The 26,377-nt window shown below is 47.0% G+C and overlaps 1 protein-coding gene across 3 annotated transcripts in view; it reads left to right on the forward strand.

The window, feature by feature from the left end:
* The window catches only part of MAST1 (microtubule associated serine/threonine kinase 1), a 1,484,042-nt gene that overhangs the window by 1,369,792 nt on the left and 87,873 nt on the right, over nucleotides 1-26,377 (forward strand). For all 3 annotated transcript variants that reach the window (XM_069604134.1, XM_069604135.1, XM_069604136.1), the window contains 2 exons: nucleotides 3,008-3,130; nucleotides 9,583-9,719. In XM_069604134.1, the coding sequence (XP_069460235.1) occupies nucleotides 3,008-3,130; nucleotides 9,583-9,719 (260 nt within the window). The remainder of the gene's footprint in view (nucleotides 1-3,007; nucleotides 3,131-9,582; nucleotides 9,720-26,377) is intronic.

Raw genomic sequence — 26,377 nt, forward strand, 5'->3', positions numbered from 1 at the left:
CCGCAGAGCAATAAAGATGAAACATGTGAAAGAGACAAAGGACTTATGCAATGGTCCCAGACATTGCTGACAACATTGTAACATTTATTGCTTTTTTTCAATGCATTTTTTCCGATGCTTTTGGCATTCAATGCTTTGTATTCGATTCAATGACTAGATAATGGTTTATAGTGATTGCATCGAATGCCTTAGCATCTAAAAAAAAAAGCAATGAAAAAAAAGCAAGATGTTTCAAGAAGTTGTTTGTCTAATGGGGAATGTCTCCGATAGACTTCTTAGCTACTGCAGACATTAAAATATGCCAAGACTTGGAATGACGGTGTCTGGAGCCAAACCCCTAGTGAAATGCCTTTTTCGTGAGTTGGTGCAATGTGTTTCTTTATGCTTTTCTACCAATACAACTTCCTCAGAAGAAATTGAAGAGGTTTAAGGCTCAACTGTTCATTATAGCTCTCGCATGGGATTGCCAGTGGTGCTAGCCTAACCATCTGTACCCGTACTTCGGGTCATTGGGCCTGGGCAAAGGTCCAATACAATGAACAGACACATTGACTGCTAGGCATGGTCACAGACCATACCCAGCTAGCACTGGGCATCATTTATCCATGGCCAACACATGGAAACTTCCTCAAGGTTATCTTGTACCTTTAACAATGAAGACATTGCTGGTATGGTCCCTGGATAAATGATGTGACCCTTCAGTGCACCCAGAAGAAACATTCCTGCCTTATCTGCATTATTTAGCAAAATCTTGCATTTTCCATTACATTTCAAAAGCAGCCGTTTTGTCTTCTAGAAAAGGTCCTTTTTAAGAATTGTTTAATACGGTTAAAGTAATATGGTATTTATTAGTAGATTTCAAGCAAGTCAAACGACCAATGAGGCATCAACCTCCTTGTGGGAAACTACATACACTACTGGTAAAGTTAATTCTCTGAGTCCCTGTTTGAGCCTATGCAGAAATCCAACCATAGGCACCCCTCTAAAAAGTAGTTTTCCAAGTTTCAATGCATGGCCATTCATGTGCCACTTTAACTGCTAGGCATGATCTGGGGCACTGCACAGATGCCAGTCTAGTGATGGTCACTGAGAAATGGTCACAGGCCATGCTGCATGAACATTATCTGCTGGGCATGGCCAGAGGGCCGGCTTAGCTGGCACAGTACTGCCGGTCAGTGTCCCTGGGGCATGGCTGTTGACCATGCCCTAGACACAACAAACATCGGGCTCTGCCACAGGTCAAGCCCAGTGAGCACTGCACATCAAAGACCTGCCTGTGGCACAGCATCAGTTGGGCACAATGGCAGGCCATGTCCAGTTGGCAGTGCAGAAAGGGTCAATGTACCTGGAGAATAGTACAAGACACTCCTAGACATAGTGACTGATGTGCACAAGCTCGGGCCATACCCAGCCAGCACTGCAGAGAGGCTCCTTGTGCAATCCTGGCCCCGGGTACCGTGTCTGATGTGTATTGACCCAGATACCTATCATACATTATCTTCTCATTTTGCATAATGGGGTCCTCCTGGCATGCCTCATGTTGCAGCAGGAATGTCTTCTGAAGTGGTTGCAACTGTAACATTCAGGCATGGGAGAAAAACACTATGGACCAGATTCAGAAAAAGTCAAGCAAGAGGGTGCACTTTGTTTGCTTGCATGACTTTAGGAAATGTGCCTCACACCTTATTCAAATGCACCAATGATGTGCTAACCAGTCGCCTTGCATACACGCTCCCAACAATAATGAATGATTGGGTTACAGCACCCATGTGCATGTTATGATCTAATTTCACCCTGACAGGACCTCAAAGGGTCTGTCATTGAGAAGCGTAAACTAAAATAAAAGAAAGCATTTCTATTCCTTTTAATGCACATTTCTTTGTGCCTTCAAGATGCTCTTTAAAATGCCCCGAAACACCCCATTAATTTGCAACATCTGGAAAAGTGATGGTGCCCCTTGTGCACAATAACTTTCTTATTTTTATGTTTAGCACAAGTGATGGAAATACGCTCACACATCTCATCACTTGCATCAAAGCAAGTTTTGGGAAGCAGGCCTAAAGAGGAATACATGTGCAAAACATAATCTAAAGTAAAGTGTGCAGAAATAGAAAGATTGTGAAAATTAGAAATGTGCAATGAAAATTAAATGGAAAAAGATTGTTCAGCAAAGAAAAAGATAAGTCTAGCTTTATAGCCAATGGCTACAACTAAACCAAAAGTAAAAATATAATAATTAAAGAAAGTGGGAGTGACTATTAAGCCTCTCTTTTATGCCTCACAGTGTTTAAAAATATAATGCTATTATGGTAATGTAAACTGGAACCACAGCCAGTAGCACACCTAACGCACTGCCGATCACTGTCGGAAAATACGTCTGGATGTGTTACAATACTCAAATTGCTGGAGGAACAGTCCAATGTCCATTTTCCAATGAACACCAATGAATAAGGAAAAAGCAAAAACAATTCCATCACTGAAGAACCTCAGTTGCATATAAGTAACTCCTTCTCAACCATCATCTTCACAGCCATCATATTCTCAGATTACAGGCCATTTTGCCTATTATATCCCCAAAGACTGGAACATTATATTGCCAGCCAATGGATTTTCAATTTCACTGCAATTTGAATTTCAACTTTGTAGCCATCCGTTTCACCAATTCTCTATCAGATGTCAAAGCGATCAGACTTACTGCCATTTTTACAGTCCAATTCTAGGATTCTTTGCCAGTTTCACAACTTAATTTTCAAAAACAGGGCAACTCAGAAATCTTGTTTCACTGTTTCTCCCTCTAACCCCATCCATCATCCTTATATCACCATGCCTGTCGAGTTCCTTTGGTTCTTCTCAGGTGGATGTTTCCACATTAAGAGGGTTAAAATCATGATGGATGACTTCACATGCCCCTAATGGTCAACAGGGCTAGCAGGCTGGTAAGGATCATATTTTGAGCTGGAAACTGCATATGATGCTTATTAAAACTTCTTTTTTGTTCTTTCTGCAGCATGTGGAAGAGGGTGGTCCGGCGCATGAGGCTGGGCTGTGCGCAGGGGATCTCATTACCCATGTGAATGGTGAGCCAGTTCATGGTCTTGTGCACACTGAAGTGGTTGAGCTTATTCTGAAGGTGAGTTTGAGCTGTTTGTCAGCACTGATGAGCACACAGAATTTCCGAGCAACCCGCAATATTCCCTTCACTTAATATTTCCAAAAGTAACTTGCAACACTGATGAGCCTCCACTATACGGAATAATCTCATCTACTCTCACATCATAAAGCAATGCTAACTAGCACACAACACCATGAGCTTTATTCCTTCCACAATAATCCCGACTTCTCCAGTTTTGGATCTTTCATGGGTTCCCATCCTCTTGAATATTCCCTGTCGTCAGTCTGGGAATCGTCGGTAACATTAAAGCAGTTTATCTTTCAATTTCTAAACTGCTTGTCACTTTACTATTCGGTTAGAGTTATTTGTGTCATACTGCCAACAGCCAGTTAGACAGATCCCGTTAGCTCCACCCCTGATGGCCATCTTCAGATTTTTTCCTGCACGTTAACTTTCGGGAGTCCTTGAGAATTCTCTCTTCAGATGTTCAACATTTTGCCTATTTATGATTAGTATTTTCCATAGCATCATCTGGTTTGGTATTGTGTCCCTTCCCACTGGCTGGTGTGACCGTTTGGCCCATTCCATCGCCTCTGGGTTTGCTGCATTGTTTACATCCCTCCTTGAGGCCTTTAGGGGTCCATGGACATCATGTCAGGCATGAGGAAGAAAAGCCTATTCAAGACCTGCTCGACTTGTTAACCTAAGAACGTGTACATCGAGGATCTTCATGAGCAATGTCTTTACTGCCTTTACCCAGACCACGACTTGAACAACTGTACCATCTGCCAGTCATTCTCCAAAACCCTGAAGGACCGCCACCGGAGGTTAATGGTCTGGTGCTGGGGCCTCTGACTTGGGCTTTGTCCGTAGTTATGTCTCTGCCAGGCACAGCAGACCCCTTCCTTATCAAAGAGGTTGAGGCCTCATGAAGAATCTTCCTGTGGGAAGAAGTCAAGAAAAGGAGCTGGGTCACACGGTCGGGCTGCCCCCTCGTTGACGACGGCAACCTCGTTGACCACTAGGGCGCTGAGAACGCCTTTGTCGACCGCGTTGTCATCTAAGCACTCTTCAGAAAAGTGACTCCTCCATGACTACAGTTCCTACGGCCACGTCATCCTTGTCGATGACTCCATCAAAGATTAATGGATGGTCCAAGTCCTCTTCGTCAGCGACAACAACCGTCATCTTGTCGACTACTCTATTGACCACACGTCGACGACCAAATCGTCAACCACCAAATCGTCTAAAGGCACTACGCCAACTACCTCATCATCTAGTCCTACTCTGACACCAAGCACATCTTCGTCCACGACACCTGCTCAGTGGCGCTTGGTTTCCTCTTTTTCAAAGGTAGTTGCTGTAGACAGAGATGTCCTGTCATCATTGTCTTACTTCCCCAGGCCTACTTGTGCTCAGCCACTGTTTTCACTAGCTCCATGTGCACCACCTGCAACCCCTGTCTCACCATGGCCCATCCTGAGCAACTATTGCAGGAGGGTGCTGATTCTGACATGGATGCACCAGAGGAAGTATTCTTCTTTGACGAGGAAGATGCTGTGCCTTCTCTTCCAGACAGACCGGGTCTGCTGAAGCAAGCTCTTTCTCTAACTAGTCAAGGCCCTGCTCAACCTTCCCCAGTTACACCTGTCCCAGTGTGCATGTTCTCTGGGTCATCCTGGCTCATGTAGCTCCTACACCCTCGAGATCAAGGGACGTGTCTATGGACATCCTGTCCGCTCTACAGTTACTGGTTTCAGAGCTCCGACAACGGATCCCAGCTCCATTGCCTTCTCCAGCACAGTTCCTTTTGTTTACTGCAAAGAAAGGGTAGGCTCCTCCACCACCCTACGGACCGCTTCCAGGGCTCCACTTTTTCCACGATTGGCCCTCACAGATACAGACGCCGACAACGACTATCCAACAGACATTTCTCTACACACTCTACAGACGAGTATGAGGATTTAGTGCCAGGTGACGGTGAGCCAGCAGATGTACCTCCAAGAGATTTGTCTCTTGACAAGATTGGATCCTTTGATGCAGTCATGTCGCAAGCTACAAAGCTCTTTGATCTCCTCCCCAAGGGGCAAAAGAAGGAGGGAATCCTTTATCAGAGGCGGGAATCCGGCAGAAAGTCAATGGCCTTTTAGTAATGAGGAACTCATTCTCAGCAGCACTCAAGAAGGATTGCTTTGAAAAGAAATACAAGGGCCTAGATTCAGTGCCGAAATGCCTACACACGCAGCCCTGCTAATCCTTCATCCCCTTTTTGATGGCTCCAGACAAGGAAGGCAAACAACTGGACGCTTTTGGCAGGATGGTCATCTCTACAGCCTCTACCACCATCAATGCAGCAAATTCATTAGCAATCCTCTCCCGCTATGACTGGGAGCTGTGGTTCAAGCAGTGGGCGATGCTTGCATTCCTTACGGATGATAAATGGGATGAGGCACTCCTACTGTTACACGAGGGGGAAGCGGCATCAGATCACTCCATCTCTATTGCTGTCGGCATCACGGATACGGAATTCAATCAGATGGGTAATAGTACAGTGTTACAACGTCAAGGTTGGCTTAAAGCCACCCACTTACAGCCAGATTCCAGTCCAACATTGTTGATATGCCTTTTGATGGCATCAATCTATTTGGGATGACAGTAGATGAAAACCTACATGCCATCAAGGCCAATCTTGAAACAGCTCGTTTGTTGGGTACTCTACTACAGCGTCACCAGTCCTTTTGATCAGGGAAATCAATGTAAAAGTCAGAAGGTTGGAGACCCATACTGGACCTCAGAAGACTCCACATGTACCTCAAGTCTCCGACTTCACGCATGGGGCCTCATTACGACCCAGGCGGTAAGTTAACGCCTGGGCCGTGACTTTACCACCATGGCGTAAACTATGTTTACGCCATGGTGGTTGGCGGACTTACCGCCCCATTCCGACCTTGGCGGGGCGGTAAGTCCCCAATCCCCATTTACCCTTCCCCATTCCCATTTTTGCCCCATAGGGCATAATGGGAGTGGGGAAGGCGTTAATTACGCCACCGTAAATTACGGTGGCGTAATTAACTCCATGGTCCCTTAGCGCCATGGATTTTAACACCTGCTAAAAGCAGGTGTTAAGTCCGCCATGGCGCTAAGGGACCTCGTACTCAGGCGGTAAGGGTCGGCGCTCTTTACGCCACCGTAAAACCCTTACCGCCTGAGTCGTAATGAGGCCCATGGTAATACTTCAGCAGATCTTGGAGCAGCTGAAAGAAGAGACTTCTTTTCCTCTTTAGACCTAGAGGATACATACTTTCATGTCCCCATTCATTAGTGGCACCAACGTTTCCTCAGATTCAAAGTCGCAGGAAAACACTACCAATTTAAGGGCTCTGCCTTTCGGCCTAAAATCGGTGCCAAGAGTGTTCACCAAATGCCTGCCGTTCAGGCATTCATGTTTACCCCTATGTGGACGATGCGTTGGTGTTCCCCCCATCACCTCCGCTAGCGATACTTCACACCAAGGATCCGATCCTATGTCTAACATCTCTGTGGATCACAGAGAACTTTGCAAAGTCTTCCTTACGTCCTGCTAAAAACGTGCTGTTCCTGGGTTAACACGTCAAAACTCTTGCGTATGTCGCCCTGCCTTCAGAAGAGAGGATGAATACCATCTTGAACAAGGTTCAGCATTGTCATGTCTACCGATTGCGTTAGCCCGCTCCCTCAAGTCACTCCTGGGAATTATAACTTCATGCATCCCATTGATGCCACACTGCAGACTCTGAATGAGACCGCTTTGGAAGTTCTTGGATGCCCATTGGCAGCAAATATCAGGATCTTTGGGGGACAAACTTCAATTCACACCCTCCATTCAACAAGCCCTCCAATGGTGGGGTAAGCGTCTCAACCTAACTCAGGGAGCCCCCTTTCACCTTCCTGCCCACCAGGTAACAGTTACGACTGATGCATCCCTAGACTTGTGACTACACACAGGAGAATTCCATGCAAGTGGCCTGTGGTTGACCAGAGGAAAAGCCCTAGCCATCAGTGTCCTGGAGTTGAGGACACTGTTCTGGGCTCTGAAGTCCTTAAAGTCACAATTGCAGAACCGGGTGGTTCGTGTCTTCACGGACAAGACCACCACCATGTTCTATATTTGCAAGCAAGGTGAGACCTGCTCTCCAATTCTGTCTGCAGAGGCTCAGGCCAAATAGACATGGGTGCTGGCGCACACCATGTTCCTACTTCCCTTCCATCGGCCAGAGCTGCACAATACCATAACGGATTCACTGAACAGGGAACTGAGGTCCTGCCACTAATGAGAAAATCACCAAGACCAAGTCCTCTGCCTCTTCTCCAATTGGGTGTCCGTAGATCTACCGGTTCGCCACAGCGATCAACAAAAATTGCACCAGTTTTTGAAGCAGGTTATCCCAAGAAGAAAGCCTGGGGGACGCATTCTCGTTTCCATGGGAAGATCGTTCCTTTACGCCATTCTACCCGATCCCTCTTCTACCTCGAGTTCTCAGTACACTCAAACAGAACCGCTGCACAATGATCCTGATAGCCCCGGCTTGGCCATGCCAAATTTGGTACTCAGCTCTGCTTCATCTGTCGCTGGCTCTCAGCATCAGGTTTACCATGCTCCCTGACCTTCTTTTAAGAGATGGCGGGTCTGTCCTATATCATGACCCAGCATCACTCAACTTGATGGCCTGGCTCCTGCAGCCCTACAATTCGGAAACATTCCACTACGTCCAGACTACAGAAACATCTTGGCCAGAGCTAGAGCACCATCTACATTGTCCTGCTACAGAAGCAAGTGGAAGCGCTTTACGATATGGAGTTTAACTCAACATCTAGACCTGTTCCACATTCAGGCACCAGGCGTTTTGCCATACCTCCTGTCATTGGCACATGCGGGTTTAGCACACTCTTCTAACAAGGTGCATTTATAGGCCATCTCATGCTACACGCGTGCCTCAGGTACGCCTTCCCTCTGTTCACAAAGGTTGGTGAATGAATTCCTCAAAGGACTGTTTTGCACTTTTCCCACTGTCAGAGCTCCTGCTCCAGCTTGGGACCTCAACGTGGTCCTGTTGAATCTAATAGGCCCTCTGTTCGAGCCTCTGCACAGAGCCTCCTTGAAGTTTCTCTCCTGGAAGACGGCATTCCTAGTTGCCATTACTTCAGCCAGACAAGTGGGCGAACTACAAGCCCTCCCCTGCAAGCCTCCTTACTTGACTTTCCATCTGTCGAAGGTGGTCCTTCATACAAACCCTTCCTTCATGCCGTCCCTTCTGCGTTCCACTTTAATGAACCCTTGATTCTACCACTGTTCTTTGACTCTCCTTCGTCTCAAGTGGAATGTTCCTTAAATCCCATTAATGTCGCACGAGCCCCACGAGAGCACACTCGACGAGGGCTGTGACTTCTACTACAGCATTTCTATCTGGTGTTCTCTCTGATCAACTTCTGCAGGGCTGCCACATGGAGCTCTGTCTATACCTTCACAAGGTTCTACTGCATCGATAGGGATTCCGGGCTGGAGTCCCGAGTCGGGCAGTCAGTGTTTCGCAACCTGTTTGCACGAGGTGAGTTGGTCACTTCTGTTGAGCTGTGCCTCTGCCCGTTTTCATTGTGTATATGTACTGTTGTATTTAAGAGCATGTGCATCCATGAAAGATCCAATGCTGGAGAAGGAATAAGTTACTTAATGCTGGTGAAGAGGCGTTCCAGGTAAGTAACTTATTCCTTCTCCAGCATTGGATCTTTCATGGATGCATATGCAACCCTTCCTCCTACCCCTCTCTGGCTCTGCTTGGTTCTTACTGCCACATTACGTAGACTGCCAAATCTGAAGATGGCCACCAGGGGTGGAGCTAAGGGGGCCTGTCCAATTGGCGGTGGGCAGTATGACCTAAAATTACTCTAAAAGAGCTTTAAAGTGAGAATCAGTTTGGAAATGTAACGGTAAACTGCTTTAATGTTAATGAGGATTCCCAGCCTGATGACGTGGAATATTCAAGACCATGTGAATCCATGATATGAAAGCAATGCTGGAGAACAGGAGTTACAGGTAAGTGACTTATTCTTCCCCTCTGTCATTATAAAGTAAAGACTAAAGAATGCACAGCATTAATGATGCCAACCTTCCAATAATAATCCTTCCTCCCCTCAGGCTATACAACATCGTCACACAATAATTCTTCCCCCTGTGACATTATACAAAGGCGCTGAGGAATGCTCCGCGTCATTGATCATTCTCGTCCTACATTAAGCCCGGCTATCTCCCACGTCATACAGCACTGAGGAGCACACATCATTGATTTTCCTCATGCCTATCTCAATAATCCCTCCTCCAGTCTCACAAGACTTTCATGATCGATAGACTGCTCACACTCAACCATCCCTGTGGCTATGCTTTGTGTTCTTGTGTCACAAGCTGCATTTCTACAGGGTCTGCTTTCTCTCCCTAGAGTGGAAACAAGGTCATGGTGACCACCACGCCTTTTGAAAATACTTCCATCAAAATTGGGCCAGCCCGTAAATCCAGCTACAAGTCCAAAATGGCCAGGAGGAACAAAAGGACCGTGACTAAGGAAGGGCAGGAGAGGTAAGACCTGTGGGATGGCAGGGTGGTGGGTTGTCAGCAGAAAGAATGGGAATGTATGTAGTCATCATCTTCACTGAAATGATAAAGTCAGGTGGTTGTGATAAGTTGAAGTAATGGTGTCTAAGACACTCTTAGGCACCATTTAGTCCTATGGATGGAACGTCTTTTCTGTTGGGCTATAATCCAAACCGGTTTGCAGAGGCGTTGCTGGGGGGTGGAGGGGCTATAGCCCGGGGTCCTGTGGTTGTAGCCCTGGATAGAACCTCAAGGGCTACAGCCAAAAGGCTAACTAGCCCCAGGTCCCAACATTCCCGATATTAGCATAGCCCCAGATCTTTTCCAGACCTAGCAACACCCCTGCCAGTTCGTAGCACAGAGCAACGCTACCCTGATCAACAACTTGAAAATGGGTAGCTTCACCCCGACCTTATACATTCTACCTCATTTTCCTTAGCCTTATTTTCTCCGCCCTGCAGAGATAATCTTATTTGCTGTTTGTAAAGTACCTCTGCTAGTGGTTCCCTTGAGTGATCATTGAATTTATGAACTTCCATGGTGTGGATCTGAGATGTAGATGATGGGACGGTCCAGGCCCGCATTTGGAAACCTATTAGATTGTCCCCATTGCCTTCCAGTCTAGGTTTTGTGAGGGGATGTTGCTGATAGAGTGATGTCAGCTTTTAGGCCTGTTGTCCTTAAGTGAGTGTGTCTGTATGATTCCTGTCTGGCCGTGCCAGATATGGGTATAAGGTCCTTTTAGGGCCCTCAATCGCTTTTTGATGAGTGTGATGATTTGTGCCGGTGGGCTCAGAGCATATTTCTGTCAGGCGACCTGTTGCACTTTCCAATTCTGCCTCTACAGTACTTGTCATTGTTATTTGTAATATCAGCTGACACCAAATGCACCCTTTTTCCCCAATCACTTATAGGTGTAAGCACAGAAGGCCTCATTACATGTTTGGTGGTATCTTTGCGGCAAATACACTGAGATACCACCAAACGGATTTATCGTTACCGCCATTTGGTCCGGCACAATTATCGCTGGATTAAAAGTGGCGGTATGGGAGTGTTAGTCCCCATTTACAGAGTGCATAGTATCCATGGTGATTTCTGTGAAATTACTGCCAATGATAATTCCCCGGAAATGGCAGTTTTTTGTCTGTAAGGTGGCGAAACTACATTCAGGATTTGCCTGGATGTTTTTCCTTCACCATACTCCCAAACCCATAGTTCGACGGTGCAGTAATGCGTCAGTAACCGCTATTTTTGGCCACACTGCCGTGTAAGTAACTGCATCTCATCTCTCCCCACAGTGTGGCACTAAATTCAAAATACTTTGCCCATGCACAAGATTTTATCGGGATTATGCAATTACTGTGGCGATTTTACTGTAACAAAGCCGAAAATGTTGATTTTTTTGTACCCCCTTTTCACTGCATATATATGTGAGGGGTTGGGTACAGTATATAATGTTGGAGGGAGTGGAGGTGGTGCGGGGGGTCTTGCCGCGCATATAAATGCAGTGAAAAGGGGGTCATAAAAAATCGACATTTTTGGCTGTCACTGTAAAATCGTTGCAGTAATCACATAGATCTGATTTTATCCATACCGACATGTCACATTATCACCTCTACTTCACATAAGCCACAAAAAGCTGTTCTCGAGATGTTGCCGTGAATAAATGTACATATCGTTCCAAGCCAAAGGTCATATACTTTTGTCCACGCTTCATGAGCCTTGCCAGGGGTGTTGCTAGGTCTGGAAAAGATCTGGGGCTATGCTAATGTCGGGACTCGGGGCTAGCAAGCCTTTTGGTTGTAGCCGCTCAGATTCTATCTGGAGCTACAACCAAAATACCCGGGGCTATAGTCCCCTAAGCCACCACTAGCACTGCCTCTGCGCCTGGCACTCCTAGTGTAGCTGCTGCAACACACGGGATGCTTGAACACGGCTCATCACGAGTTGGGCGGTAACGCCGGCGCTAATAGCGCTGGCGCTATCTGCCCTATCGCCAAACCAACGGCGCTATTAGCGCCGGATCACGGGTTTGACAGATTTGGAATTCCCCATTGAGCCCATTCGGGAATGCCCCCTTCCCCATTGGGCTCAATGGGGAGATTTCGCGCTCATACCACCGGTGGATTTCCCGCCGGCGGTATGAGCGCAAATTTTCGGCGGTTTTCCCCCCAGCTCAGAGCTGGGGAGAACTCCGCCGAAGCCCTGATTTGGTGGACCCTTAAATCCGGCGGTAACAGCGATACCACCGGATTTAAGGTTTACAGCCAAACTCGTGATGAGGCCCACTGGACTTAAAAAAGGATGCAGCTATTGGAGTTGGGTTTGAAGATCTCCTTCAGTACCTTTTTTATTCTGAACTGAAAGAGCCTAAAATGGCCTCTTCTGGCTTTCAATTGAAATTGAAAAATAATGATGTGATCATTTGTACATGTGCTGAATGTGCTTAACTGTTTGTAGAGAACTTCGAAAGACAGTGCAATTAATAAGTATAAGTCCCATAATGCATTTTTATTAAGTGCTTTTGTTGCAAGATCAGAAGTGGCAAGCCACACCTGAGTATAAAGATGATTGTCCAACATAATCTGTGAATAACAATGTATTTATTTATTTATTTTATTGTGCATTTGTAAGGTGCTTATACATCAAGTAAACTGTGTTTCAAAGCGCCTACAGGGCAACGAGGAGGGAAAATGGGAATGAAAGGCAAATATAATAACAATAAAGAGAAAGAAAGAGGCGGTCTTACTAGGCCTTATGGGCCTTCAGAACATGCAAGTGTAGAGAGAAGAGAGAAGGGGTGGGGTAAGTGCTAGGTCTTCCACAGAGGGAAGTACGATGAAGTAATTTGCAAGCAGCTGTTAAGTGCCTGCCAGAGATCACTTGGTAAGAATGGTCAACTGCCAATACAATAACTGCAGGCCTGTGAGACAGCACAGGCGCCCAAAGATGAGTTCTGGGAGTGGTCGGAGGATGAAGGCTATTGAGGGGGGAAGGCCAGGACCCAGAAGGACACATAAGGGCCCTGGTCACCAATCTCAGCGACTGTGGGGCTTAGCAAGGTTGGGGTAGGGAGGAGGTGAAAAGGAAAGTCTTGGGGAACTTCAGGAATTTAAGGAGATTCGGCTTAAGACGGAGAGGAAGGAGGTAAGCACTTCTTGCAGGTTTGTCAAAGTCTTGCACAATGTTTTAGAAGTTTTGTAGAAAAAGTAGAATTAAAGTAGGGCCACAAGCTGGGAGGCTTGTGAGAGGTAGAAGATGCAAGCAACTCTACCGAAGTAACCAAGACAAGTCTCAACTGAGATCAAGCAAACCTACAAGACAAGAGTTAAGTTCTCTTAGATTGTACACTACCTTTGGTTAGAAGAAATGGTTCCAGCTGGCTTCTGTTCCTGTGTGGCTCTGTAGATCCAGTTGTTCTCAGGCCTCAGTCGTGTGGACAAGAGGGAGGACTTCTGGGGACTCCTACAACACAACGGAGTGGTCAGCAGCAGAAAAGGACCAACTTCTATTCAGCAGCACTTTGCGGTTTCTGCTTCTCGCATCCCAGCAAATAGCACCACTGCGGTCTCACGGATACCACTCTGGACTTTCCTTGCATCTGGGGCCCAGCACTCTATTGAGGTGGCTCAGGCTTGGTCAGTCCTGCGTACTGGGAGTCCGGGGGATCTTCCAGCAGCTCGGGTCCGTCTTCAAAGTGATGCACTCCGTTTGGAGTTCCTCTCCCTGGCACTTGGGTTCCAGCAGCAGCAGCAGTGGAAGCAGCGGAAGTACAGCCAGCTCTGAGAGGATGTCCAAATGACTTCACTTTAGAGTTGATTGGTCCCACCAGCTCAAGGGGAGAAGTCGTCCTTGCAGGGCTTTTCTAGTCAAGGTGAATTCGGAGCTTCAGCACAGCAGCAGGGCTTCACCGGGCAAACCAACGGAGTTGCAGCAGGTGTCTCTTCCAAGTTCTTCTTTGGATTCCTTCATCCACTGGTCGACTCTGCCTTCCAAGCCAAAAAACATGGCCTTTTATGCAGGTTTCTCCCATTCATTCCAGCCTGGCTGTCAATCACACAGCAAGGTGGCTGTCCTTGCCGGACAGCCAGCCGGCCAATCACCTTTGGATGCATTCCTGTAACCAGGGGGATTAAGCACTATGAGTTTCGGGCGCTTCCTTCACATCCTGCCCCTGCCAAACATACTGGAGCTAAAGGCGGGCTTCACTTGTGAATCCTGCCAAAGACAAAATAAATAAAGGGACCAAACCTGGTTTGGTGTGCAGAGTAAATCACAAGAAGGACCTTTCCAACAAGAAAGGGCGAAAAAAGAAGACCGGGCCATTTTGATAAAATGGGCACCCATGGGTGCGTTACTGCAGCTGCAAACGCAGCCCGCGGTAAATACACACAATGGTAGTACAAAGTAACCATTGCCACCAGCCATTAATTGTAGAAAGGGTAACATAAAAATGGTACATGAGAAACTAGACAAAGGGGATACTAAGTAACCCCTCCAGCACCCTATGATAAGATAGTGTGTGCTGGGTCTATAAAGTCCTAATTGCAAGTAAAGTCAATCTCACTTTACTGCTCTTGGAAAAAGTAGTTTATCCAAGAGAAGGTATCTAAACCTTTGGAAAATCTAAGAGACTTCCCTGTGCCACTGCACTGAAGGTGCTGTGTGTCACAATGCAACTATGATGCCTATGGAGTTTGTCAGACTCCAAAACCAAAAAGAAACAGTGTTAAATCACAGAAGAATACATGAGAGAGTGTGAAAAAGGTCTCACTCTTTCCAGGTTGAAAATTAAAAAGTCCTAGAGTCCAGCAAAAGTGCTGGTGGTCTCTAAGGTAGAGAGGAATTAGCACATTTCTGAAAATTCTCTCTAACGGGGTGATAGAGATGGGGCAGTAGGTAGCCAGGTAGGACAGGAGGGGTTGGCGGAAGGTTTTTCAGGAGGGGACACCCAAGAGAGTGCTTGAGAGAAGAGAGGAAAGACCCAGTAGCAAGAGAGTAATTGCAGGAATCAGCAAGTGCAGGGGCAAGAGAGACAATATTGTCCTTAATAGTTCTGGATGAACTGGAGGTGACATGCTTGGTGGAGACCTTCATAGAGCGGACAACTCTAGTGAGCTCATTGGATGTGATAGGAGAGAAGGAGGAGAGGAAGGCAGAAGGAGGTGGGAGGGCTTAGGTGGCAGGGGGAAAAGGAAGTGAGAGTACTCAGGATGTCTTGAGTTTTTGCAGTGGTGGTGTGTGGCAATGCATTGCAGAGCGCATGAGAGGGAAAAGGTGAGGTGGAGACTGCGCAAGGGTTGGCTAGTTCCTTGCAGATTTGAAAGAGTTCATCCATGTTGTTGGATGCACCAGAGATGCAAGCCTGGATGTGGTCCCTTTTCTTAGAATGAATGGAGAGTCGGTATTGCCTCTGGGGAAAGTGACCGGCCAGTTTGTCGGAGGGTGAGCCTGAGATCTGCCACTTCCGTTCTGGGGCTCTGTGCTTGGTTTCAGGGCTGCAAGTTCAGAATCGTACCTGGTGTTGTGCTTGGTGGCATGTTTCAGGCGGATCCTCATGACTGGGGCAAGAATGTCGAGAGTGTTAGTGATGGCAAGATGGAGGTTGCTGAGAGACAGAGGTAGAGTCTGCAGTGGGGGAGGATGAAGGTGGATGCAAAGGCAGTATCTGACACTCGTTTCATCGTACGGATGTCCGTGACCGAGGTTGGCAGAGTTAGGGAGGTGCGGTAGACGGCAGAGATGACCCATGTGAGAGGAGTGGATTGAGAGGTCTGTCCAGGTGAGTGGGGTGTTGACTGGCACGGACAGCAAAAGATCAGTGTGGGTCAAGCCATCGAGAGTGTGTCCAAACGAGTGGGTAGTGTAAGGAAGGCATGGTATCAAACAGTGAAGACAGGCACAAGTGATCTAATTTCAACATTGTTTATTGAACTTCAGTGGGATGGTTGAATGCCTATCTATCCTAAATCTAAGGGTGGGAGCAAACTACGACCATCAAGTAACAATAACTCAGTCCTAGTCGAGTCTCTGTTCAATACTAACAGACCTATTGCCAATCCTTACTTCTAAATACAAACGGCTGTGGGACAATAATGTATGCAACAAAGAAAAGTGTTCAAGAAATAATATGTCAGGATAGTTGAGCAGTTGGCTTCGCCTCCCCACGTTTTCAGCACGGGGCAAGGTGGTATATTCGAGCTTTGTACACTTTCTGGCTTCTTTGCCATGAGGACACAGTTCAAAGCATAGATATCAGGGCCTTCTGCCAAAGTGTCTTTTCCAATAACAGTCTCTTACTGCAGAGGGCCTGTTGTAACAAACAAATATCCATTTCTATCAGGATCTACACATGCACAAGTTCTGGCTTCCAATATTTATCATGGATCTCCCTCCTTCAGGCCTGGACCCCTTTTTACCACAATGTTTGCTCTTGGTCTCCCTCGTTTGGACTCAGACCGTGGATCTCCATCGTTCGGGCTAGGGTCCTCTTGATATCTAAATCGAAGACTTTTGGATGAGCGATAAACTTGCTTAAACCGTTGCAGTACAACTTTGTTTCACTTCACAAAATATTCTCATCAATCTTTTGGCATTTGTTTCTCTTGGCGGGATACCTTACACAGACCTTCGATTGAGCACACTCACGGTGCCGGACCACTCTGTTATCGGTATCATATCTTTCCTTCTCAAGTTCAAACCTTCATGAGCAGTTTAGCTTAACAATGTTCGTTCCAGCGCTCGTTATAAAATGTTGCTGCTTGTAACCTTGACTTCAACACAGACCAGTCTTGCATCAGCCTCCCCAACTCATGGGCTGTGTTGATCTCTCTGATGCTTCTTTGTTTTTGGAGCCAAGGATAATACCCCGTTGACTGCTGTTCCTTTCCTCCTTGACTGGTTACTCGGGAGGGCCTTCAGTATCTCTCACACAAAATGCCAGATTCTTGTGTCTGGTTTTCTGGCATTGTGCTTTCTGCTTCGAAGGTGTCTTGAAAGTAACGGTTTCTTGCCGAAAAGGTCATGGGTATTTCCCACCTTGCAAACCCTTCTTGGTTTCGTGACTTTCTCCCCTCGTTCAGCTGCTGACTCGAAACTGCTGTTCCTTCGTGTGCTTTGCCTTGTTCAGAGTGTGCTCTCGTGCTCCGCCTTTTATCCGTGTAGGGAAATGTAATGGAAGTCAGGTGTGAGTGATTGTCAGTAATTGCCTGACTTCGCCTGACCACAGTAGCAGGACATGTCAGGTACATTGCTCGGGTGTGTGTCTGTTTTCTCCCAGAGCGGGCTGTCCGTGTGGAAGTGTTTGTGAAGGGAAAGTGGGCGGGAGGGTAAAGTTCCCACCTATTCTACCTTGTAGGATGGGGTAAAGGTGTTACAGGGGGAGGGATACTGCATCTCGCCATCCAGTGTCCCACTCCCTGAAGACCCCTCACCCAGGGGACCCTCCTGCACTGGCCCACCCTCAGGAACTGGATCCAAAAGCAATGGCCGTGTCCTGGCCACCTGTATGATAGATCCCCGGGGACTAGCAGGTGAGGCACCTTCTGGTTTCTCAGAATAGGATCAGAGGGGAGATTGGAGAGGGGGAGCGAGGTGCAGGGGTCACGGAAGAGAGTGGACACTGTGATTGAGGGGTCAAGGTGGATGTTGAAGTCATCCAGCAGCAGGAGGTTAGAAGTAGGTGTGAGGAGAGAGGAGGAGAAATCGGCCCATTCTGAGAGGAACAGGGTGATAGAGCCAGGTTGCATGTAGATAGTGGCAATCATCACGGGGGAAGTGGGAGAGATGACCAGCTTGCAGACCAGGCTCTCGAAGGAGGAGGGTGGGTATGAGGGAAGAAGGGACCCACTACAAGGAAGATCAGGGCAACCTCACTGCCAGCCCGGTTAGGGCAAGGCTTGGAAATGATCTTGTAGCCATCATGGAGAAGGGAGTCAAAAGCAGTGACTGAGATGGCATTGAACCACGTCTCGATAAGAGTGAGGATATCGAGGTCAAGGTCTTCAAGGAGGAGGCAGATGTCGGCAGAGTGATTGATAGCAGAGCGAGCATTAAACGTGGTTAGATGCAGCATGTCACTGCCTTTGAAGGTTTTCCGATTAGGGGTACGTGGGTGTGGTACATCAGTCAGAGGAGGGGAGATGGGGAGAGAAGGAGTAGCAGGTGTGGGAAGGAATTTGATGAGGGACAGCAAGCGCTGGTCGAAGAGGATTGAGGACCCTGAGCCATGATAGTGCCATTGCCATAGACATTAATGATACATCTGGATGATGAGACGCCCACTAAGAGTACTTCCCATCTAGTGCTACCATTAATGGGTGAAGATGTGAGAGGAGAGAGAGTAGAGATAAGATGAGTAATTCAAAGATCTGGAGAGGGAAAAGAAAAGAGAATATCAGTTGCAATCTATCTGGAAGTTGCGCTGACGTAGGTGTTTGCAATGGGTAGACAGGTGTTAGTGGTCAGGAGGTCTTTTTAAAAAAAATGTCTTCCAGACTTGATGAGAGAAGGGGATAGGTGATAGTATAGCAGTTAGAATAGATAGGGGAGATGGTGAGTGCCATAGGGGTGGCCGAGAGATATGATTGGAAGATAGAGGAGAGACTGCACAGCATGAACACAAACTCACCAGGCGGCCTAGTAGCCAAGAAAGCAGATGCAATAGAAACACTTGAGTACCAGAAATGGGGGTGTAGAGATGTTATAAACAAACCAGGATTCAATTTACCAAAAAGCACAGAAATTCAGTGCAAAATTGGGGTGAAGAGTTGTTAAAAACACACCAGGATTCGTATTTCTCAAAAAGCTTAGAAATGCATTAAGGAGAAGGGATACAGTAAGGCATAAAAAGGCAGAATGGCACAGGCACACCTAGATGCAACAGTTGTGTGAGTTAGTAAAAAGGCATAACAATGTCCAGGACATAACACACAGGTATTCTTGGTGGGAGAACAAAGCTCCAGAGGCACAAGTTCGTTGGGTAGCTGGCTGCATGCTGGGTAGCTGTTCCATGAGGCTGAGAGGTGATGGAGCGTGAAGTGCCGAGGAGCGGGGGGGGCTCCAAGGTCCAGACAGGGGCCTTAGATGATGGGCCTTTGAGTCGGGGGAAGGGGCTGTTCGCCTGCTGGCACCTGATTGGTCTAAAGAGTAGCAGGCAGGCCAATCACAGTGAGACAATAACATGTCGTCCCCAAAGAAAAATGAATGTTAGAAATATCTTTGTAGCTATACTGTACTTCATGCCTTCATGGCTGCAAGCTCGAGAATACCTTTTGTATAAGGGAGGGCAACTGAACCTGGATTAACACCTTCCAGGGTAGCAAGGATACTGGAGTGCTGGTGGTGAGGGTAAAGACAGCAATACAATCAATAGATTGATGGGGCCACTATACTGGAGCCAGTATTACCAGTCCTGTAATCAAATTGGAGCAATTTGCATGAGTAGCATGATCTATAAAGTAAACTCACCATCTGCTGGAATAGTCTGTGCAAAAGAAAACATTTGATCCAATTCCTCATAATGCTGGATTTGACTTTTATGGACTTCATTGATTCATGGTGCATCACCCTTTCTCACCTCTCATGCTGGACTTCCTTTGCATCTTCTACTCATGGTGGTTCTGAATCATGCTGCTCCCATCTTCATCTTGTGTCCTGGCTTGCAACATCATGTATTACTACTGACTTCTGAAATTCTATTCGCTCTCTCCTCCTGCTTCTCCACTCTTTTTGACTGCTTACTCTCTGTTCTCTCCTCCTCTCTCTTTCTCCCTTTTCCTCTCTCCTCCCCTCCTCCCATTACTTTCTTCTATGCACGTACTGTATCAGTATGGTCCCTGGACCTAGTATGATAGCAACCTTGTCTGTCTCCTCCCCCCTCCCCTTACTTGTTTTTTTTCACCCCTCTCCCTCCCACCCGCCTCAGCACTATCTGAAATGTCGTCAGGCCTAGTACGATAGTCGCTTGTTTTGTTCCTCCCCTCCCGTTTTGCACCCCTCTGCCTCACCTTTTGTTTTTCTCCGGCCCTAGCAGAAATGTCGTCAGGCCTAGTACAGTAGTCGCTTGTCTGTTTCCATTTCCTTCCCACTCTACCCCTCCCTTCCTTATCTATATCTTAGCTCTGGCACTATCTGAAATGTTGTCAGGCCGAGTACGATAGTTAATTTCACATCCTTACTGTTCATGGCCTGTAAGAATGTCATTGTCTTTTCCCTTGTTCCCTCCCTTGCCTTGAAGCGCTTTGAAACACATTGTGTATAGGCGCTATATAAATAAACTATCATATCATATCATAAACCGGTCGGGCGTGATTCTAATTGCCCCGTACTAGGTAAGAAGAACATGGTACCCAGACATTCCCGAGATTGCCATCTGTCCACCTTGACATCTTCCTCGAGGGTTGGACCTGCTGTCGCAGTCGGCGGATCGGGTGCTCCACCCGAAGCCACAGTCTCTCAGTCTGCATGTGTGGCTGTTGAAGGGATGAGTTATGATGGTTGCTAGCTGAAAGATGAAGCCTTGGAGGTTGTGCTGGATGTGCACTGGCTTGCTCCAAGGTGCATTTATGAGTGCAGATTGTGTACGTTTGAGGAATGGTGGGAAGGAAGGGGTGATAACCCCATGTTGTGTTCCACTTCAGTGGTTCTGGAGGTTTTACTTTTCTTGACTAAACAAGGGCTTCAAGTGGGTACGGTAAAGGGTTACTTGGCTGCCCTCTTTATTTTCAAGAGGTCTCCAAAACACCATTTCTTTCAGCTCCGTTAGTTGGCCAGTTTCTGAAGGGCCTAAGAAACATGTTTCCACCAATATAATTAGTGGTACTTCCATGGAACCCAAATCTGGTCCTTTTGTTTTTTGATGGCTTCTCCCTCTGAGTCTTTACATTAATGCTAAGTTTCACCTCTGACTGAAAACTGTTTTTAGTGGCAATTATGTCTGACAGACGTGTTAGTGAGATGCAGGCGTTGTCATGTAACCCTCCTTTCCTCCATTTTTCGAAGGGAAAAGTTACTCTCTGGGTTGGGCCTTCTTTTTCGCATAAAGTGGTGTCTGTGTGTGACATGTATCAAAAGATTGAGCTACTATTGTTACCCCCCTCAACCTTCCAAAGAAGAAGAGAAGCTTCATAGGTTGGACCCCGAGAGGTCACTCCGGTTTTATAGCCAGAACAGCCCAGTTCTGTTAGGATGATCAGCTCCTAATTTCTTTTTCTCAGGCATGCTTTTGTCGTGTTGGGACAAAAAAAACGTGTTCTCCTTTGATAGTTTTGTGCGTAATTGAGTGCTATGAGAAGATGGGCAAGGTTATATCATCAGAGCTTCTTCTCGTTCTATCAGAGACTTGGCAGCCTCTTTGGAATTGTAGAGAGGGGTACATTGAAAAACCTCTGCCAGGGAACAGGAACAGCAATGCCCTTGCAAACAGTTTCTAAACATTGTAGTTTGGATTCTTTGGCTGGGAGGGATGTCTGTTTTGGCAGGGATGGTCTTGCAGTATTTCCTTTTTGTAGGTACGCTTCCAGCACTCCTCTGGGTGCCGACTCTATCCAAATGAAGAATCTGTGGGAGGATACAGGCCTTTGAAGGAAAATGTACTTACCAGTTATGTTTTTTTCTATCGATTTTCGTCCCCAGATTCCTCATCACCCTCCCATCTGCGCCTTTTCTGAAAGAAAACAAAAATGATTTCTTATGACTATGCACCTATGTAAAAAGGAAACTTGAACGTCTTATGTGCAAGGAGGGAGAATAGAAGGTGAAGGCCTTCTTTGATCTGTTGAAGGCCTTCTTTGATCTGTTTTATGTGAAGGCCTTCTTTGATCTGTTTTATTTTCGATTTTCTCGATTGTTGTTTTTTGCAGAGTTTTGCAGCTTCAAATTCAACTTAGTTAAGATTTCCTTGCAAGCGCTTCATCCCCTGTTGAAAGACTGCCTCCCCATCAGCAAATGCAAAAATGCTTCATGTGTTGGCATGAGGCTTTATAGGGTGCTAATCAGCAATTGTGTTCTCTAGATCTGCAAATGCAGACGACACACATGAGCAGCAGCTTGCCAAACATTTCAATCCAAGCAGATTGAAGGAGTTGAGGAACCTTAAAATAAAGTCACCATCTGTCTAGGAGTATGTGTGGAAAAAAAAGTTCTGCCATCGGTGCTAATAGAAGGATTTCCAAAATCAACCCTGGGCGTGGATTTCAGGGGGGGGGGGTGGGCACCCTATTATGGTGAACAGGGTGACACTGGGTGGTTATTTATGTTTATTGTTCCGTATTGAACATTTGTGTTGCGCTTTTACAGTAGAAAGTGTTTACAGGCGCCACAAAACAAAAGGGGGGGGCAGGGATTAAAGGGGATAAAAACAATAGTAACGGCCCTACTAGGCTTTGTGACATTTGGATCGTGCAGGTGCAGCAACAATAATTGTGGGGGGGAATAGGGCGTGGGTATGGGATTGGGAAAGAGGAGGAAGTGCTGACAGAGGGGGCAGCAGGGGCTGGGCAAGTGCTTGGGAAGCCCAGGAAGGCAAGTGTCAAGGGAGAATGGGAAGAGGATAACTAGTCCGAGGACAGGGGAGGGCCAGAATCAGGCATGTCGGGGAAGGGTGCCCGAGGGCAAGTGCTGGTAAGGGGTGCTTGGAAGACTGGTTGAACGAGGGCCTGGCTGTCGAAAGACTCATAGGGGACACAGGCAACTAGTTGCAATGGAAGATGGAGATTAGCTAGGGAAGGGGATAGGAAAGGAGGAGGGGAAAAGGAAGGTCTTGAGAAGCTTCTGGAACTTAAGGAGATCCAGTTCAAGTCAAAGAGGGGCAGGGAAGCTGTTCCAGAGGGAGGCTCCTGCCAAAGAAAGAGATCTACCTCCCACTTTCTGCTTAGCGAAATGTCAGATCTCTAGAGAGTTGGAGCTAGAGGACCGAAGGACTCTAGCAGGGAGGTATTTAGGGAGAGAAAGTTGGATGTAGTGAGGGCCCAAGCCCCAGACAGCCTTGTGGATGATGCAGAGGGTCTAGAATTTGATTCTTGCAGACACTGAGAGCCAGTGGAGAACTTTTAGGGCTGGAGAGATGCGGTCCCTGGGCTTGAGACCAAGGATAAGTCTTGCAGTACTATTCTGGATGAAATGAAGAGGGCGGAGGGAGGAAAGAGGCAGATTAAGGAAGAGGCTGTTGCAGTAACCCAGGCTGGAGAGAACCAGAGCTCTGGAGACATTGAGTTTCTGGAGGAGGGTGAGGAAAGGGAGAATGCTTCTGAGAAGTGTGAAAAACCTTTGGTCGTTCCCAGCCTACTCCCCGGTGATCTTCTACACAGGTGGCCAGGGTAGGGCCATCGCTTTTGGATCCCGACCCTGGGGGCGGACAAGCGAGGGAGGATCACCTGGGAACAGGGTCCTCAGGGATTGGGTATACCCGAGGGTGAACATGGTTTCCCCCTTTCTTGACAGTGATTTATCCAACACCCCTCCTCCCCGCAGCCGTCTTGGGATGTATTTAGACACACAATCTTCTTTTCCACAAGTATCAATCAAGTACTGAGATGAAGAAGAGGAAATCAAGAGTAGTATGGCTTTCCTATGAGAAACACCACTATGGTACTGGGACAAAGAAGATGCAGATAGAGGCACATCAACATCTTCATGGGCAATGTGCCACTAACAAGTCTAGGCAGGGTCAGGCAATTGAAATCAACCATACCTACCTGCAGGCTATCAAGTCTTCAGGAAAGTATACAAGTAACACTAGCAATCAGCAGAGAGAGCGAGTTGGGAGGAGAGCTGAGGAACTGTGGCTACCCAGGACCAGCTGGAAGAAACAATGACGCAGAGACGCCGAAGGTCTGTGTAAGGAAGCATCCAGGAGAAGCGTGGCTAACGACTCCTGTTTCCAGCAAAGAAGGTAGTCGGGAGACGTGCTGATCCCTTGTTACATTGGTAAAAATGAGATGCTCATTATTCTGGGCCAGGACAGGAGCCCAGGAGTGTCTGAGGGGCAGGTGGAGAGACCCTGGCCTCTGATGCAAAAGATGTTAAACTAAGAACGAAGAAAACACCACCGCTGAGTGAAACGGAGTGAGAGCCCGGTGTATATTGAAGTAAGCGAGCATGATACAACGATGCAGCCCGAACACATCGGGTGAAATTGACAAATGGAATTACAAGGATACCTAGTGGCAGAGTGGTTGTTTATATAATATCAAGTTCTTGAATGACTCTGTAAAGAAAGGAAGTGTCTGCAAAGAGGGATGCTGTGCGCGGATACTAAAAGTGAGCGAAATAAAGATCCTAAAAAGGGGAGCTGTGTACGAAATTAAGTGAGCATTTTGTATTGACATTGTATTGTATTGACATTGAACTAAGTGTGTTGGAAAAGCATTGGAGTGGCCACCAGGCGGGAGATTGATGCAGTCTGGCCAGAGAGACCCCAGAAAAAGGAAAGAGTGTTGGAAAAGATGGGGTAGCCACCAGGCGGGAGATTGATCCAGAACTCTATTAAGGACAAGGCACCTTGTTCCGCGAACTGTGTTTGGTGGACCATGGGGACTGACAACTGCGCCACGACCAGGGGAGACCAATTCAAGCAAGGAGCTGCATGATCTAATAAAGGAAAAGCTAGAACGACTTGGATCAGAATGGGGAAGGGAGTCCCGAAAGAAGCCAAGTGAACTTTGAGGTTAGCAAGTGGAAAAGAACTTACCAAGCAACAGTACAGTGATTTTCTTTTGCCAAGTGAACTTTTTGTTGCCAAGTGAAACCTGGGAGACTTGTGGAACTTTATAATCCTGAGTGACTTAAATTTAGCGAAGGGAGCTACAGAAAGGCTCCATTATCACACTAACTTTACTTTGAACACTATTGAGTTGGCCAAATTATTCTATAGAAGTGAAGACAAGGATAGGTTTTGACACAGGCAGTATTTTGTTTGGTACTAATGGCCTCATCACGAGTTTGGCAGTAGCCTGGGCGCTATTACCGCCAGGGCTATTAGCGCTACCGTCAAATCCCCTGGCGCTATTAGCGCCGGCTCATGGGTTTGGCGGAACGGTTGGTTCCCATTCCCCATTGGGCCCATTCATGAATTCCTCATTGGAATTTTTGCGCTATTACCGCAGACGGATTTCCCGCCGGCAGTAATAGCACCGAAAATCGGCAAATTTGCTCAGAGCTGGAGGCAAATCCGCCAAGCCCCTGATCTGGCGGACCCTTAAATGTGGCGGTAATAGCGCTACCGCCGCATTTAAGCGTTACAGCCAGACTCGTGATAAGGCCCTTAGACTTCCCTTTGTTTTCTTTCCATTGGGGAACATTCCCATCAGAGTTAGGGCAAGTTAGGCATTACACCATCCTGACCATTGAGAATAAAGGTTTTCAAACTGTGTTTCTCTTGTCTGTGTCGTCTCTTGATACCATGCCTGTCGCTCAGAGGTAAAGCTGAAAGTCTGCAATGTGAGGAGAGAAGGAGAAAGAGGAGTCGAAGATGACACCAAGGTTTTTTGCCTCACACAAGTGTGCTGGGAGGGGGACCAAGGAGGGCAGCCAGAGTGTAGGAGGGAAGGAGTGACCCGGGGTCCCAATGAGAAGGATCTTGGTCTTACTGGCATTAAGGCAGAGATCATTAGCAGCACACCATGCCTCAATAGCAGTCAGACAGTCGGCAAAGAAAGAGGAGGTAGATGTGGGAAGCTTAAAGGAGAGTTGTGTTGTCATCTGCATTACACTGGAAATGAGGAGAGAAAGTGGAGGTTAAGTGGTCCAGACGGACAAGGTAAATATTGAAAAGCCACAGCAAAAGGATTGATCCCTGAGGGATGCCGCAAGTAGAGAGTGAGGTGGATGACAGAAAAAGGGCCCAGTTGCACATTGGAGGGCAGATCTGCAGGTTGCAGGTGCGACTCCCTGGTCAGCTCAGCTTTTCATCCTGCTGAGCTTGATAAATGAGTACCAATACTGGTTGGGTGATATTATATGTATATTTGTTCTAGATGAAGCGCTTAAGCATAAGTGCTATATAATAACACATCATTATCGCTTGGCCTTGGAAGTCTTCTCGCATTCACAGTGATTTGGTAATATGGGCCTATACGCACTAATATTAACGATACATATGGTGATCCATTCTTGTATGAAATGTATATCACTTAACAGTGATAGCGTAACCATATTTTTCGTAGTGTACTTAGAAACAATGCCATGTGATGCCACTTGTTCCATCACTTCCCCTGCTATCACTTCGGGGTGGGGTGTCATCGGAGGTCAAGGGTCGTGCTATGTCACTTGTTCCATCACTTCCCCTGCTATCACTTCGGGGTGGGATGTCATCGGAGGTCAAGGGTCGTGCTATGTCACTTCCGCTACCCCAGGCATTTTGGTGAAATGACGTCCCTGGTGATGCTCAGAGTATCACAGAGCCGATTTATGAGGGTGGAATGATTGACTATGTCAAAGGCAGAAGACAGATCGAAGAGGATGAGAACGGCAGGGGAGTTAGAGCCAAACCAAATCAAGGTAGGACAGCAGAGCAGCAAGGCTTAGACTCAGGAGGCCTTTGAGAGTGGTCAAGGGCTACAATGAGTCGACACAGAACAACACCAATAGTTCAAGTTAGCCAGGTAAATACAAAAATATACAATGATTTAGTAGATATTTGAGAT

This window comes from Ambystoma mexicanum, chromosome 3q (genome assembly GCF_040938575.1).
Source record: "Ambystoma mexicanum isolate Mex_15411 chromosome 3q, UKY_AmexF1_1, whole genome shotgun sequence".
NCBI classification, from domain to species: domain Eukaryota; kingdom Metazoa; phylum Chordata; class Amphibia; order Caudata; family Ambystomatidae; genus Ambystoma; species Ambystoma mexicanum.